Consider the following 14,237-nt stretch of genomic DNA (forward strand, 5'->3'; position numbering starts at 1 on the left):
CCCTCCCAACATCGTCAAAGATGCTGCTTGCAATCTAAAGTACTGACAGGTTCCGATACCTCCTCATGGAAAAAAACAACTCCCTATTTTGCTTCTCCAGCAATAAATAATTTTCCACCCACACTTGAGCAGTGTTCAGATGATTTACATGTAAGTAACTACTTACAGCAACTTTGTAGGCAGCTTCTATGTAAAAAACAAGATTCTGGATAAAGGTAACTTCATCAAGGGTGAAGATAATACGTAGCCCTGATCAAAAAAAGGAAAGAGGATAATTATATTGTATCAGAACTGCAATATCTACTCTTCAGTTAGTTTCATGCTTTTGTTTATTTGCTACCAGCCCCTGCCCACTGAAATCAAAGGAAAAACTCACACTGACTTCCAAAGATCAGGCAGCAAGCCTCAATACATGCTACTGACAAAATACTTGAAACCCCACCAATAGAGGCTGTTTCAAAGACCAACCAAAAACCACCTCTGCGAGGCTGACACTCAGATCATGGGTACAAAGCAGAGTCATCTGAGCCAGCTCTGGCTCTCCAGAGCAGTGCATACCAATTCCTGCAGCTCCCCAGCCCTCTGCTTGCTTAGTGCTCTACCTAGGAACCTTCAAGATGACAAAGTGACTGCTTTGCAGGGGTCATTTACAAGGGGCTTCAAGGATAGAAAAACACATAAGGCAACAAATCCTTATCCTCACAAGAGGAGTACAATTAAGAAGAACACAAGATAAAGCAGCACCAGTAAGAGAAGAAACACTGATGGCACAAGTGCACCTGACTTGATGCTGCCACTCTGAAGAAATGTGGTTGTCCCCCACAAAGTCTTTAAACATGAGACTTTTCTGACATGATACTAAATATCTCTCTAAATATCATCTAATTTGATGCCTTGATTAAGATTGTATGTGATGCCTTGATCATGCCAATTACTATAAACATGAAATTCCAAGTAAGGCATATCTCTTTTCCAGAGAAACTTGACCTGCTTCTGAGTAACAATTATATAAAGATCTTTGAAGCTAGTAACTACTTATTTTTTCTTTTTACATAAAAGCTGGAATAGAAAAGGCTGCAACAAAAGGCAAATAATATCTTCTGCTTACCTGAGGCAGTCATCTGTGCCAAGAAGAGCAGGTAGAGGGAAGTTGCATCCACTTGTAGATGCCCCCACTGGTCGTCCCCAACCACCGTGGCACACGTTGCAGAGTTATACTTGGCATGGAGGCAGTCTTTGGTACTCTGAGTGCGTTTGAACTTCTCTACCTTATCTACCTAAAAAACACCACAAATCTCAAATCTGAGACATTTTGGAAGAAATTCTCCAAATTATTTCAAAATTAACAACTTCTCTTAGGTGAGGAGAATCTTGAGGTCTTAATCCTGTTACCTCACTCAGTTTTGATTGATCAGAGGGCTTAAACACAACCCTGACTTTAGACTCCAGTTAAATCCACATCTCTACAGAAAAGAATACGATTAAATTACCTTGTTGAGTTCAGATCTAAACTACAGGCACACATCTTGGTGAAAATCAATTTGCAAAGGCAAAACTGATTTGCTGCAAGCACAGTCTCAAAGTGTTACTTGGACAAGACACAGAAGCAAGGTCAGTGTTTTGCTCAAGAGTTTTAAGAAGACTCCCCACATCATCATCTGCACACACACAAAGTAAGTCACCCCACAAAAGACACAAGACCTACACACTTCATGTGTATGAAGTGCTTTGTAAATACATCTACCAATCCAACTCAATCCTGTGGCATTACCTGTCTCATCATGCACTGCAAGAGTCCCCGCATCAGCTTCACAACATTCTGCAGGAACAAAACAGACCAGTGACACTTTCAGCCTCATCAGCTCTTACTACCAACATTTAAAAGTGGCAAAGTTCATACCCTCTATTAATGTCCCTCCAAAGGTAAAAAAGAACGTGTATTTGTCCCAAATCTTTTGCATACTTTTTTTTTTTTTTAAATACATTGATCAGATTTTATTCCTTCATCTCTGTCTAGGAGATGTCTTTTCCCAAAGGTCCTCTCTAAACAGTGGAACAACTCTCTGTGGTCCTCTATCCAGCTAAAGAAAGTAAGAAGAATGCTATGTCTTGTAAGAATATTAATACTAATTTTTTGAGTGACATATCTAGGGAACAGTGGTAGGTGACTTCAAGACATTGGCATGACTGCAAAACCTGTAGAGCTTCTTCCACTCTTTATACAGTACAACAAAAATCAAGTGACTAGTAGAGAAAAGGCCGTAAGTGTGAATGTAGAGAAGTGCATGATTGTGCATTAAATAATCAACTGTACCTTTTCACCCCAAAAATGTGGCCTCAAAATACGATCATGCAAATTGAGTCAAGGTTATTCTGTCACCATGGACATCCTTGATTCGAGCAAGACATACCAGCAAAAAATTTACTCCAAAACAACAGCAGGACACCAACAGTCCGTCACCTCCCATTTAACCCACCTCTGTCTACACTCTCATTTCTGATACTCACATTCCCAGCTGCAGATTTTAGTATTTAACTGTGTGAGTTATGTCTTCTTCCAATTCTCCAGCACAGATCTTATCAGAGTGGAGATCGTTACCTTCTCTGCTATCATCACCATACCTACACACCAGGTATAACCTATGTGCACATTGCAAAGACTTTTACTTTAAATGGCCTGCTTCTCTTTACAGGGAAGAATGGTTTAGCAGATAAATTGCTGCAAGATCCAAGCAGCCTAGGTCTGATTTTCTGCTCCACCTCATGAAAGACCTCAAGGTTTAACCAGAGAGAGGCTTGTAGATCAGGGCACAAAATCTCTCAGAAGCCTAATTTTCAACAATCAGCTGACCAACAGAAGTTTGACTTCTGCATATTTTTGTTTCATTTGTAGTTAAATTCAGATGTTAGCCTCTCTGTCATCCAGTTCTTCAAGCCCTCCTTGCCAGAAGGTTGCCAGGGATACTGCGCACCACACACTGCACGGATGTTGCTGTCTTTGGAACAGGACACGCACTCCAAGCTGGGAAAACCCTGCCAGACCCCAGACACAGCAGCAGTGCGAATGCCCTCTCCAAGAACACCACAGTAAGAAAACCCCAACAGTGGGGCCGGCGTACGGCGGGCCTTGACGCACCTGCTCGAGCTCGTAGGCTTTGGCCTTGTCCTCATCGCGGTCGGCGTTCTTGCGGTACGCCATGCCCAGCCCCCACACAGCCAGGATGCTGTAGAGGTTGTCCCGTACCCAGGCATCCTTATGGTCCGCCCCGGCCGACAGCAGCCCCGTCACTGGGTTCTAACCACGCACAAGGAACAAAGGACAAACATCACCACCTCAAGTCCCATCTGCTAAGAAACATGACTTCTTTCTGTATTTAAGGGTAACAAACTAAAGCTGATTTCATGCTAAGTGCACACTGTGGCTGCTCATGATTTCACAACAGGAGTGAGATCCCATCCTTCTTTCCAAACTCACACAAGTGAAACGCAAAATTTATTTCAATGCTTCAGGTTGTAAAGTTCACAGCATCCAGCTGGACATCTTCATCCACACAAGATTAGTAGCTAAGTCACTGAGTGAAATTCAGAATACATCAAGGAAATGGAAATTTAAATTTTACATATTTATGAGGAAAAGAAGGTACTCAACACTAGAAATTGAGTGTGGAATGTATGCTCTTCTGTGTAACTGTCTGTGGCATAACCTTGAGAAGGTAAAAAACCACTAGTGACGTTCTAGGAGACTAAAAAGTATTCTATATATCTGCCCACTGGGTTTATGACAGCTAAATGAATCCAATACCTTTTTTATAGCCTTCTTTGGAAAATGTACAGGAAAAAAATCTGAAGATGTTAAAAAGCAGCACTGTCTAGAAAGCAGAGCACTGAGTAGTCTCCTGCATCCCAAATACTCCATTAATTTTTTCATTGCATCATTAATTCCCATCACTTCGCTATCCTTAATTTTTTTAGGCCATCTTTCTTGGCTGTACATTCTTAACTAACAAAAAAATGAGACAAAGAGGCAAAAGATCAATAGAACTTTCAATCAACTCAAGCCTTCACAGAAATTTCAGTGAACAAAGACCAGTTGGTGGGTCTGGTGTGACAAGGGGCAAAGATTACAATAGTAAAGACTACTTTTACAAAAGTTTAAAAGGATACATCCACAATTTTTCACTTCTCTCACACACTGGTTCATTCAACTTACTATTTTTTTAAAAGCTGGTTTGAGGGGGAGGGGCTTTAGTTACAATCCCCTGGTCTCTGCATGTGACCACGGAGCAGCACAGGGGTGACAGCCTGACAGACATGACCCAGCACAGTCAGCCCTGTTGTTGTGGTTTAATACAGCAATGCCTAGTGCTCACTCAGGGTAAAAATGAAGTTCTGCTGCTTCACCCTGCCTCAGCAAGGTCTTCACAAACCAAATAACAGCTGAAGGACCCCTACTCACCTGTTTGATGGGGAAAATAGCACATATGAATGCAAAAAACTTCAAAGACTTCTTTTTGATCTTGAAAAGTCAAACAAGCAGTAACAGAAGTCCCAGTTCAGCATTGTGCCCACATGACAAGACCCAGGGTCTCAAAAGGCAGACTGCATGCTCCCAACATTTGTAGAGAGGACACTTTGTTTCCCTCCCTCCAATGCAGGACAACAAATGTCTACTCACCTGCAGCCCTGGCTTGATAGAGATCACTCTGCTGTCTGAGAAATGATAATTTTGGTTTATTTTTCCCTACTCTCTATGCTGGGCTAGCTGCCAGTTGAAAAATAAAAATGTCTGTATACCAAAATGGAAATCCCACAGAAATGGCCCATCCAAGACTTTAAAATTCAGTTCCCTATTCATTTCCCAGGGAGGGACTGGCCTACCTCAAGACGTTTTATTAAACACATCCACAGGCAGCTATCACCATTTCACCACCTTCAATTCCTCTACAAGTTGGTCCCAGCTTTTGGGGCACTGGGGCTGGCTCTCATAGACTGACAACACATTAATGTCTTTCCTCATGCACATTCAGAATGTTAGCAGAACAATGTAATATACTAATTATTATTTTAAGTGGTTCTGTTTCAGCTTTTTTAGAAGTGTTTTCTCTTAAAAATTACAATTATTTTCTTCTCTTACCTGCTGACACCATATGAAAGCTACAATGCTTACAAAGGTGCTAAAGAACCCACAGAAACACTGAGTACACTTAATCCCACTGATGTCAAAGGGATTTTGCCTTAGCTAAAGCATTCCATCTATGCAGTGATGACCAGCCAATTAGACTAGCAGGTCTCATCCTGCAAATCACACTCCACGCAAGATCCACGGAGCAAAGAATTTTACCAGCACCATGGGCTGCCAGCTGAGAGCACAGCAACAGAAAGCTGATTGCTGGACTGACTTTGAACTGTTGTTTTGTGCTCCAACTTATTTTTAAATCTATCTGTTAATCTGGAGACAAAAAGGCTGCCTAACAACCCAAACCACAAAACACCATGAGCTCCTACAGGGCAGCAAGTGTCAGTAAGAACTTCAGCAGGACGGGCACAAAGCCAGCGGGGCTCTAACAAGAGCAGCAAAGCAAGTAATTTAGCATCTTGCTGAAATGTGCAAATCAAACAGATTGTCTCATTGATCTGTCAAGTGAAAACTGAGGTAAGCTCTAGCAAAGCTTGTAAGCTAGATTTGCTTGTGGAACCAGATGTAACATGATGTGAGTCTTGGGGGGCCCGTGCAGGGCCAGCAGTTGGTCTTGCTGGTTCTTGTGAGTCCCTTCCAATGTGATTCTGTGATACAGCTGGGGTTACCCACACAGGTATGAGCTTTCCTTATCAGGTCCATATGCTTTTCACTTATAGTACCATAGCAATACTTAAAATATACACAGATGTTAAGTTTTACTATTTTCTAATCTTAAGAGTCACATTTTTTCTTATGTCACTTAATTTAACAGGGTTAATAAGCAGCTCAGAACATCCTTCTGGTGGTGCTTTTCAATGTCTGCTCTGCTTCAGCACCAAAGTATCCCTCTGACCCCTGTCCCTGAGGTGCATGCAAGAGATGGCAGTATCCCCAAAGACAGGGGCCTTTTACAACAGGATGGTAACTATCACTGTGCATGCTACAGGGATCTGACAAGGACAATACAACATCTGCAAAACAGGAGAAGATTTGCTACTGCCCCGATCCTGCAAGGTGCCACACCGAGCAAACTGTAAGCCCTGGTGCAGCTGAACCTGCCCTTTGAACACATCTGCCCAGTAGCACAGATATCCTGCATTAAAAATTGCCTCTAAAAATCACATTGATTTAGAGGGATTGGAATGAGCACAGGATCAACTGCTGCTGCTGACAAACCTAGCTCCTGGTGTGCTGAACACCTGATCCAAGCCCAGTGTTCCACACACTCTCTGTGCTGCCCTTGCTGTGCCTGGCAGAGGTGAGGGTGTCCCTGCCCTCTGTCAGAGCACAGCAGATGTGCCAAGGCTGCACTCCCACAGCTGTGGATTGAGGTGCAGGGTCACAGCCTCAGCAGTCACACATCACCCCCTGCTCTGCAGCAGCACCTCAGAAGCACTTTAAACACCTTGTGGTTCTTCTGCCAGGCTGCTCCTGGGCAAACCCATGGCTGGAATCACCTCCCTGGCTCCTTCCTGAGAGGCACTAAGAAGGCACCAGCAGCAGTGAAGCATCCAAGCCCATCCAGTCATAGACTTTATGCTCCCAAAAAAGACACAGCTGCATTTGGCCAAAAGACAACCTTGCTAACTTGCCCAAGTAAGCACTCTTCACCCGGATGGACACATTTTCTATCTATTGCAGTGAAAAAACCAGAAAGACTATAAATATATTTAAAAAAAAAAATCCAGAAATGTGCCTTGAGCATCTCTCTGGGTCTTCTTGAGATACCACTGATCCTCTACCTTGCTGCTAGCCTGTGATTTGCTTTCCACACAAAGAAGAAAACTTACCTCCTTTCCCCACCTCTGAATTCTCCCAGACATTGAGTCCTTCATGGAAAAGGCAATACACAGTCATGAACTCTCATCCTATTGCTTTAAATAGCAATTACAAAATTCTGGGTCACCAGTATGAACCCCTGTATTACCATTTACTTATCCTTTTTACTATTGTTAAATATTAATATCATCAAGGTTTCATGGGGCATGTTTGAGCTCTGAATCTCAGAGGCTCCATGTCTCCCCTAATGGAAGCTGTTATGAGCATCCTCATCTTAAAAACAAGGAAATCAAGGCAGGCACTGGAAGCCAAAGTGGCTTGCCCAAGGTGATCTTGCTGACAAAAGGCAGAGATGGGAATGCAACTAATAGCTTCTCCTGCACCCCAGCATAGCAAGAGCCAAAAATTATCTTCTCACATCACATATACCAGTTCCTGCAGTTGTTTCTACCGAGTCTACAATAATTAGTACACAAACACCAATTCGCAAGTGTTTGGACCCTGTGCTCAACCAACCGCCAGTGACAAAAATCTTACTGACAAAGCACATTTGGGTCCCAGCCTCTTCTTTCACTGCTTACCAGTTTCTTGCAACTCTTATCAACAAAGCATATTTGGTAACCGATCTGTGCAAAAAAAAACCAACCCTGCTGCTCATCTTTATATACTGGATTGTTTTAACCAAAGCACGACACTGCTGAACACCTTCTCAGTCCTCAGTGCCCAGCTGAGTGCAGCAACCACACAAAGCAGAGAGCACTACAAAAAAACACGGGGCGCGCAGCCACCTCCCCCAGGCAGCGCTGCTATTTCGGCTCTTTCGCTGCCCGGCTGTGCAGGCGGCCCCCCTGACGCTCCGCAGCCTCAGCAGGGCGGACAGCGGGAGAACAGCCTGGAAGCTCCGGGACGTGCCCGCCGCACACAGGGACCCGCACCGCGCTGACAGGCACGGCACAAAGTCCTGCTCGCAGCTCTTATGTCACCAGGGCGTAATGCTGCTGTTAACATGTGTGTGTATATATATACACATAGAGTATCGTGTATATATATAGTGTATGTGCACAACGTGTGGGTGTGTATCGTATGGCCACGAAGACACTGTATACACAATACTATCATTATTTACAAGCTCAGACTCGCTGTGTTTTCCACACGATTTCCGAGTTCCACTTACACAAGCACACCCACGATCAGCACCGCCTCAGCATTCCCCGCGCAGCCCCGCAGGCGGGGGCGGGACATGCGGGACAGGAGGCCGTGCGCCGGCCGGAGGAGGGATGTTCGTGTCCCTCCTGCAGCCCCCGGCCCCGGCAGCCGCCCCACGGCCCCGGCACAGCCCCGGCACGGCCCCACCGCGCCCGGCGCCCCCAGCCCCGAGCAGGCATCCCGGGGCGGCGGCTGCTCCTCACCTGGTGGCAGAGGATGGTCCGCTGGACCAGGCGGGCGTAGCCGTCCAGGCGCACCCCCGAGTTGCTGCGGCTCCTCATGGCCCCACGGCCGGCCCGGCTGCCCGGCCCGGCCCGCTCGGGCGGCGGTCCCGGAGATGGCGGCGGCCTCTCCCCGCCCTCACGGCGGAGCGGGGCGGGGCGGGCAGCGGCCTCCGCCCTCAGGCACGGCGGGGACACCGGAGCACAAGGGCCGCGCAGAGGAGGCGCCCAGCGGCGTGACAAAAGCCCGGCTGTACGTGTAAAAAATAGTGTCGCTTTTGTACAACCTCGTCCTAAGTTCGTAAAATAAAGCTGAGAATGCCGGAATACTTGTTGGAAGCTTTTCTTTCCCCCAGCCTTATAAAAACCCACCGTTTCGAGATCTGATCGAGTAAAAGCACGGAGCAGATGTTGCAGAGTACCTGAAGGTGTGGTATTCACTCAAAATTTGGAAAAAAAAAATCCTGTTGTCTTTTTTTTTAAGTGAAATTGTAGTATTATCAGAGTTGCTATTTTTAACTTTTCCTTGCTGTTCTTCGTTCACTGACTGTAACTGCAGTCGTGGTTGAGAAAGCAGCCTTCAGACCTGTTCGCTCCTCCGGTCCGACACCACCTCTGTAGGTCCCGCACAGCAGTAAAGAGCACAGAGCATCTCCCTCTGCCACAGCGAAATGTGCGCCGTGCCAAGAGATGGACCAGCTCACTCCTCCCCTGCACTCCACAGCAGCCTCCCCTTCGGGACACTGCTTTTTAGAGATACAGCATTTAGAGACCAAGTTTGCTGAGCAGGGTAGTGCCGGCTGTGTCTTTGACTAAGCTTAAAACCTTACAGATCCCCCGAGTTAGCTTTGCAGCCACAAACTAAATACACGGACTTTTACTTTGTGCTCCGAGCAGGATTGCAGCTTTCCCCAAGCTCTGGGTGTCCTGGCTAAACAAAGTTCAAGAGACCAAGTCCCAGAAGGATTCTGGAACCAACTTTACTGTTTTACCCAAGGTAAAAACACGCTTTCAGCTAGTTTGAGGATGAGCAATATTATGCTGGTGTAAGTGCAAACTTTTACTACAATATGTGTGTGCCACTAAGTGGCAAAGTCAGAAAGGACTCCTCTCCCCTAGGAGTATATAAAATTTTTTCAAGAATCCTAACATATTTTAGTGTGCAAAAATAAAAACCAAAAGAAGACTCCAAGCAGGTCAGTGGAGTATGGTATTCATAAGGAATTTAATTACTGAAGACAAACTCACCTATGTGCTTTTGCTTACAGCATTCCTGCGGGAGGGCTTCAGCAGACTTGAGGGCAGGCATTGACTGGACTAACATCAGGGTTTTCTCTGCTAAAATCCAGATCTGTTACAACCATGCAAGGTAAAATATGTAGCAGACAATAAATGCAAAAGCTGGGTCAGCTTTTTCTCCAAGAGGTTACGTACTGTTGATTCTGTAATCTGAAGAATTGTAACGCAGCCCACTATTAATGACACATTTATCTAAAAGACAAAGTTTATATATTTTGTGTTGTACTTGCTGCAAAATTTATTACTTTTTTTACAGTTGAAAATATAAATATAAGAACATTAAATAAATTTACAAGAAACACTGCAAAGGCAATTAGCCAAATAGTTAAAGCATTCACAGAAATGTATTCTAGCTACTAGCATTCCAGGATGGGCTTTTACCATCATGCAGCTAAAACCCTGTGGATAAACACAACAAATACTTTAAATTCTCACCTTAAAAGCACAGTCAGAGTAATCTTGGATGAAAGTGACTGAAAGAACCCATGTATTGCCCACAGAACCACAATGGGGTTTGAGTACTGAAGAGGTTCAATTGCTAACCCCAACAGAGCCCCAGATAAGAGGCATGTAACTCATGCTTTTTGTTGAGAACAATGTTTCAGGGCACCCACTGAGCCCTCCCCACTGGGAAAGCAAAGCCCTTGCTCCCTTCAGCATGCACCTGCTTCATGCAGCCCTCTTTACAGGGCCTGGTACTCTGCAGTACAGCACCAGTTTGTCAAGTTTGCTTTGGGAGCATCCAATTTTGCCCAAGAATGCAAATTGGAAAAGCAGTGGCCACAGCTGCACGTGTGTGAAGAAGAAGAGGTAAAACCAGGCCAACTTCTGTTCAGGAGGAATCTTCACAATGTTGCATGGACTTTCAACTGTATTACATGAAGAGCCAAAATCCATTTTTTCCAGGTAATTATCACAAGAGGAATGAAATTTTGCTTCAGCAATTACTGAGCTAGCACCTCAGTATTTGGTTTGCCAACCAAGAGCCAAAGCACAAGCAGAAATACTCATTACAATAGCTCAAGAGCTGCCCCTTAAAAAACAGCCATGCAATGAAACAATTTCTCAGCTACTAAATATAGCAGCTGTCATTTATTATTTCTATTTTTTCTTCAATTTGCCTCCCCTGCTCCAAAGTTGCCTACTTTCATCATTGCAAATGAGAAATGGCAGTGTCTCACCACTCCAGATAAATACTGACCCTGGTGAAATCAATGGCAAAAACGGATGAGTTCACTTGAGCCACCAACACAACTTAGTTGTACTTAATGACCTATGGGCTACTTTATTTAATACTCCATTCATAGCACTCTACTTGAATTACACCCAATTTCTAACCCTCTGTGGTGTACTAAAAGGTAGCTAAAGGTTCAAGACCAATTGTGTTTGTTATTTACAGTTCTGCAGTTCTCTATTACAGTTCTAGTAAATATATTCAAATCACTGTAAGTGATCCACTTACTGGACAAATTAACTTCTGTATCGTTCTATGTTAAAGTTAATCAATAAAGAAAAATGCAAACTTACAATAGAAGTTACAAACAAAATACCAATTATTTTCTATACATAGGTATATTTAAATTTATATTACAAGAAATAAATATAAAAGTATCGTTGAGATGCTTAAAGGTTGATATTTTCTGCTTATGTACATCACTGCAGTTTGCTACTAAAACGTACAAAAAGATGAAGACAGTGTAGCTAACATTTTTAAAGTTAACATCGTTTGTATGCACAAGTTGTAACTTTCTACATTTATACAATACTACGTGTTATATCCAGATAAACTTAATTGTAATGAAAAACCTCTAAATAAAAATTTTGTTTAAATGTAAAAAAAACCTCAAAAAACCCCACTCTGATAAAGAAACAAAATGGAAGTGTGCCAGCTGTAATCTGACATCCAAGACCTTGTCAAAATTGTAGGTTCCTTTTCTTTTTTTCTTTTTTTTTTTTTTTAATAATTGTCCTTGTCAATCCATTGCATGGCTGCCTTGAAGTTCCAATACCATATATTAAATAAAACCAGTTCTTAGTCTGCTCACATTAGGTAAAACTGCTAAAGTAAAACTCTACGTCACACTGTAAAACAATGTGCTGTTGAAAAGGAAATCACATTTTCTCCATAGAATTCAGACTTCCTCTCTTTGAAGTCCTTCTGAGAGAGATTTGGCTTTCTTGGCTGCCAGTATCATCCTTGTCTTGAAATACAAGTTTGCCTGAAAAGTCATGGAGACGCACATCACCATTCTGTACACTGAAACAAACACCATTCTTCTCACTTGAAAGATGGCCTGTTGAAACAAAAAAATGCATCCCCTGTCAGAATGGTTCAGAATCAAGCCTCCCATGCTTTTTTAGTCATTGTAGGAATTTCATACACTCTCATTTTATCCCTGCACCAATTTTAAAATGTGTATTTTTGGTAAATATTTTGTATATCTTTCTTTTCCTGTGTAAAATCCTGATATTTGAGAGATGTTAATCATATTCCAGTCCTGAATCTGGACTAGCATTTCAGTAGAAGCAGTGAGGCTAAAATCATAAAGTTTTACAGCTCAGTATATTTATGACACAGGTCTTAATTTCTAGAGTGTTTTTTGTTTTGGAGGTCACTTTTAAAAATGAAGTGTTGCAATGTTATTTTCAAGTTCCAGCTTTGAGAGGAGAGCCATGAGGTGCAGCAAATTAGAAGGTCCCATGTTCCTATCTACCAGCAGTCTAATACCTTTTGGAGGCATTAGCCCAGCTCTTCTGAGATACAACTGCCTCATGTTTGGAAGATTAGGAGTCAGGAATTGCTTCTAAGAGCTTTGCTGGGAGCTATCCAAGGTTTAGCCTTTTCTTATGGAAGTCCTAAGGACCCAGAAGAACTATTTAGTCAAATTATGCAAGCAAGGTATCATACAACCCTCTTGATATGAATGGAGGAAGTGGTACAAGGTTCACAACATTCAAAATAGACAATAAAATAGGAAATGAGGTGAGTCACCCAAGATATCCCTGTTTGTAAGTGCACAGGAACAAGGTTTTATCAAAGTTCTTTCAGCTGCTTTTGTCTGAGAAGCTTTTGGCACAGGATACACAGACACACTGGAAAGGTTTGATTAGGTGACTATAGCAGGATAGAATTGGAGCACATCCAACAGAATTGGTATCACTCAATGGTTTAGATTACCAATTTAGCATCTCATTCTAAAATACACAAAATAACAAAACTTTTTCCAGAAAGCCACAACTGGCTCATTCACTCAGTTGCTATAACAAACAAGTTCAATAGAACATCTCTGCTATCCTTTCTGTTGAGAAAAGCAGTCAAAATACTTTTGTAGCTATGTATAAGCATGTCAGATGTTGCAGGGAGAGCGGGCTTCTTTCATCAGAGCAATTAACGTAACAGGGAAAAAAGAACCCTACAAGACATGCAGGCTTTTGCGCCTGAAAATGTCTCTCTTCTACCTAAAAATATTGCTTTGCTTTGTATTTAATGATAGTGAGTGTTACTGGATTCTGGTTCTCAACTGATCTGTTAGATAAAAAGTATGCTAATTATTACATTATGTGGTGTCCAAACAGGGAGATCTTACAAAGAAATGTAAAAAAACCCGCAAAAACTCAATTTGGAAAGCTGTTCAAGGCTTGTCCAAATGCCATCTCCTGAAGTGTTGTGATTTCTCTGCAACATGCAGTTAGTACACTCAAAGGAACAAAAACCTCTAGCCCACACAGGAATTCCATAGCTTTTACCCTGTATATCTGAGAGGTTGTCTGCTGATATAATCCTGTTGATTATGTGCTGTCTTCTGACAGCATAGGCCAAGAAATGAGGACAACACGGCCTCTCCAACATGTTCAACAACTATATAATAAGCATTCTAGTTGATGATAGGACTTAGCCTCAGCTCTTGATCAACTGGAAAAAATACCTCAAGCACACAGGAGTAATGGCTTCTGAGTTTTGCTTGACTTAGGGTTTTATATATTACAGATTTGCAAGTTATTTTTGCTTGAAAAATTGACTGTCTTTACTGAAAGCTCAAATCAGCAGCACGACGTGCCCTGCAAGAGTGTGAAGAATTAGATTATATTCACTGAAAAAAGAACAGTTTTTAATAAGTACATTCAATGGTGATTCATAACTCGTTTTCTCAACAGACAAATAAGCCAAGCAATTTGCAACTGAAATTGAAGTGCAGTGCTACTTACACCTGCATTTCAACTTCTCAGGAACAGAGCAGAGGGCAGCAGTGCAGAGGACAGTACTACGTTAGAACAGGAAGGAAGGAGAATTTGACTTCTGAAGAAATACTATTTTGCGTTATACTTACCATTTCCGTTTGCATGGACTGAATAATCATTATTCATTAGCAGTGTTGTAGAGTTAGTGGAGTTACTGTTTGATTGTAAGGAGTTGGAAGAACTGGATACTCCTTGATTTACAGTCTGCTTCTTTAAACCATTCGTAGCAGTTCTGCTCCAGTCTAAAACAGAAAATAACACAACTCATACAAGCACTATATAAAAATATAGTTAATAATGCAACTGAATTGATA

The 14,237-nt window shown here is 42.6% G+C and overlaps 2 protein-coding genes across 4 annotated transcripts in view; both read right to left on the minus strand.

Moving 5' to 3' along the window:
- The window catches only part of PHKA2 (phosphorylase kinase regulatory subunit alpha 2), a 42,530-nt gene extending 33,998 nt beyond the window's left edge, over positions 1–8,532 (minus strand). For both annotated transcript variants that reach the window (XM_063392911.1, XM_063392910.1), the window contains exons 1-5: positions 8,368–8,532; positions 3,137–3,295; positions 1,772–1,819; positions 1,109–1,277; positions 167–249 (exon numbers count right to left, since the gene is read on the minus strand). In XM_063392911.1, coding sequence (XP_063248981.1) covers positions 167–249; positions 1,109–1,277; positions 1,772–1,819; positions 3,137–3,295; positions 8,368–8,445 — 537 coding nt within the window. In that variant the 5' untranslated portion in view covers positions 8,446–8,532. The remainder of the gene's footprint in view (positions 1–166; positions 250–1,108; positions 1,278–1,771; positions 1,820–3,136; positions 3,296–8,367) is intronic.
- Positions 8,533–11,615: 3,083 nt separating this feature from the next.
- The window catches only part of ADGRG2 (adhesion G protein-coupled receptor G2), a 55,318-nt gene continuing 52,696 nt past the window's right edge, over positions 11,616–14,237 (minus strand). For both annotated transcript variants that reach the window (XM_063392914.1, XM_063392915.1), the window contains 2 exons: positions 14,013–14,165; positions 11,616–11,978 (listed from right to left, as the gene is read on the minus strand). In XM_063392914.1, the coding sequence (XP_063248984.1) occupies positions 11,797–11,978; positions 14,013–14,165 (335 nt within the window). In that variant the 3' untranslated portion in view covers positions 11,616–11,796. The remainder of the gene's footprint in view (positions 11,979–14,012; positions 14,166–14,237) is intronic.

The sequence above is a fragment of the Prinia subflava genome, chromosome 3 (assembly GCF_021018805.1).
Source record: "Prinia subflava isolate CZ2003 ecotype Zambia chromosome 3, Cam_Psub_1.2, whole genome shotgun sequence".
Classification (NCBI taxonomy): Eukaryota; Metazoa; Chordata; class Aves; order Passeriformes; family Cisticolidae; genus Prinia; species Prinia subflava.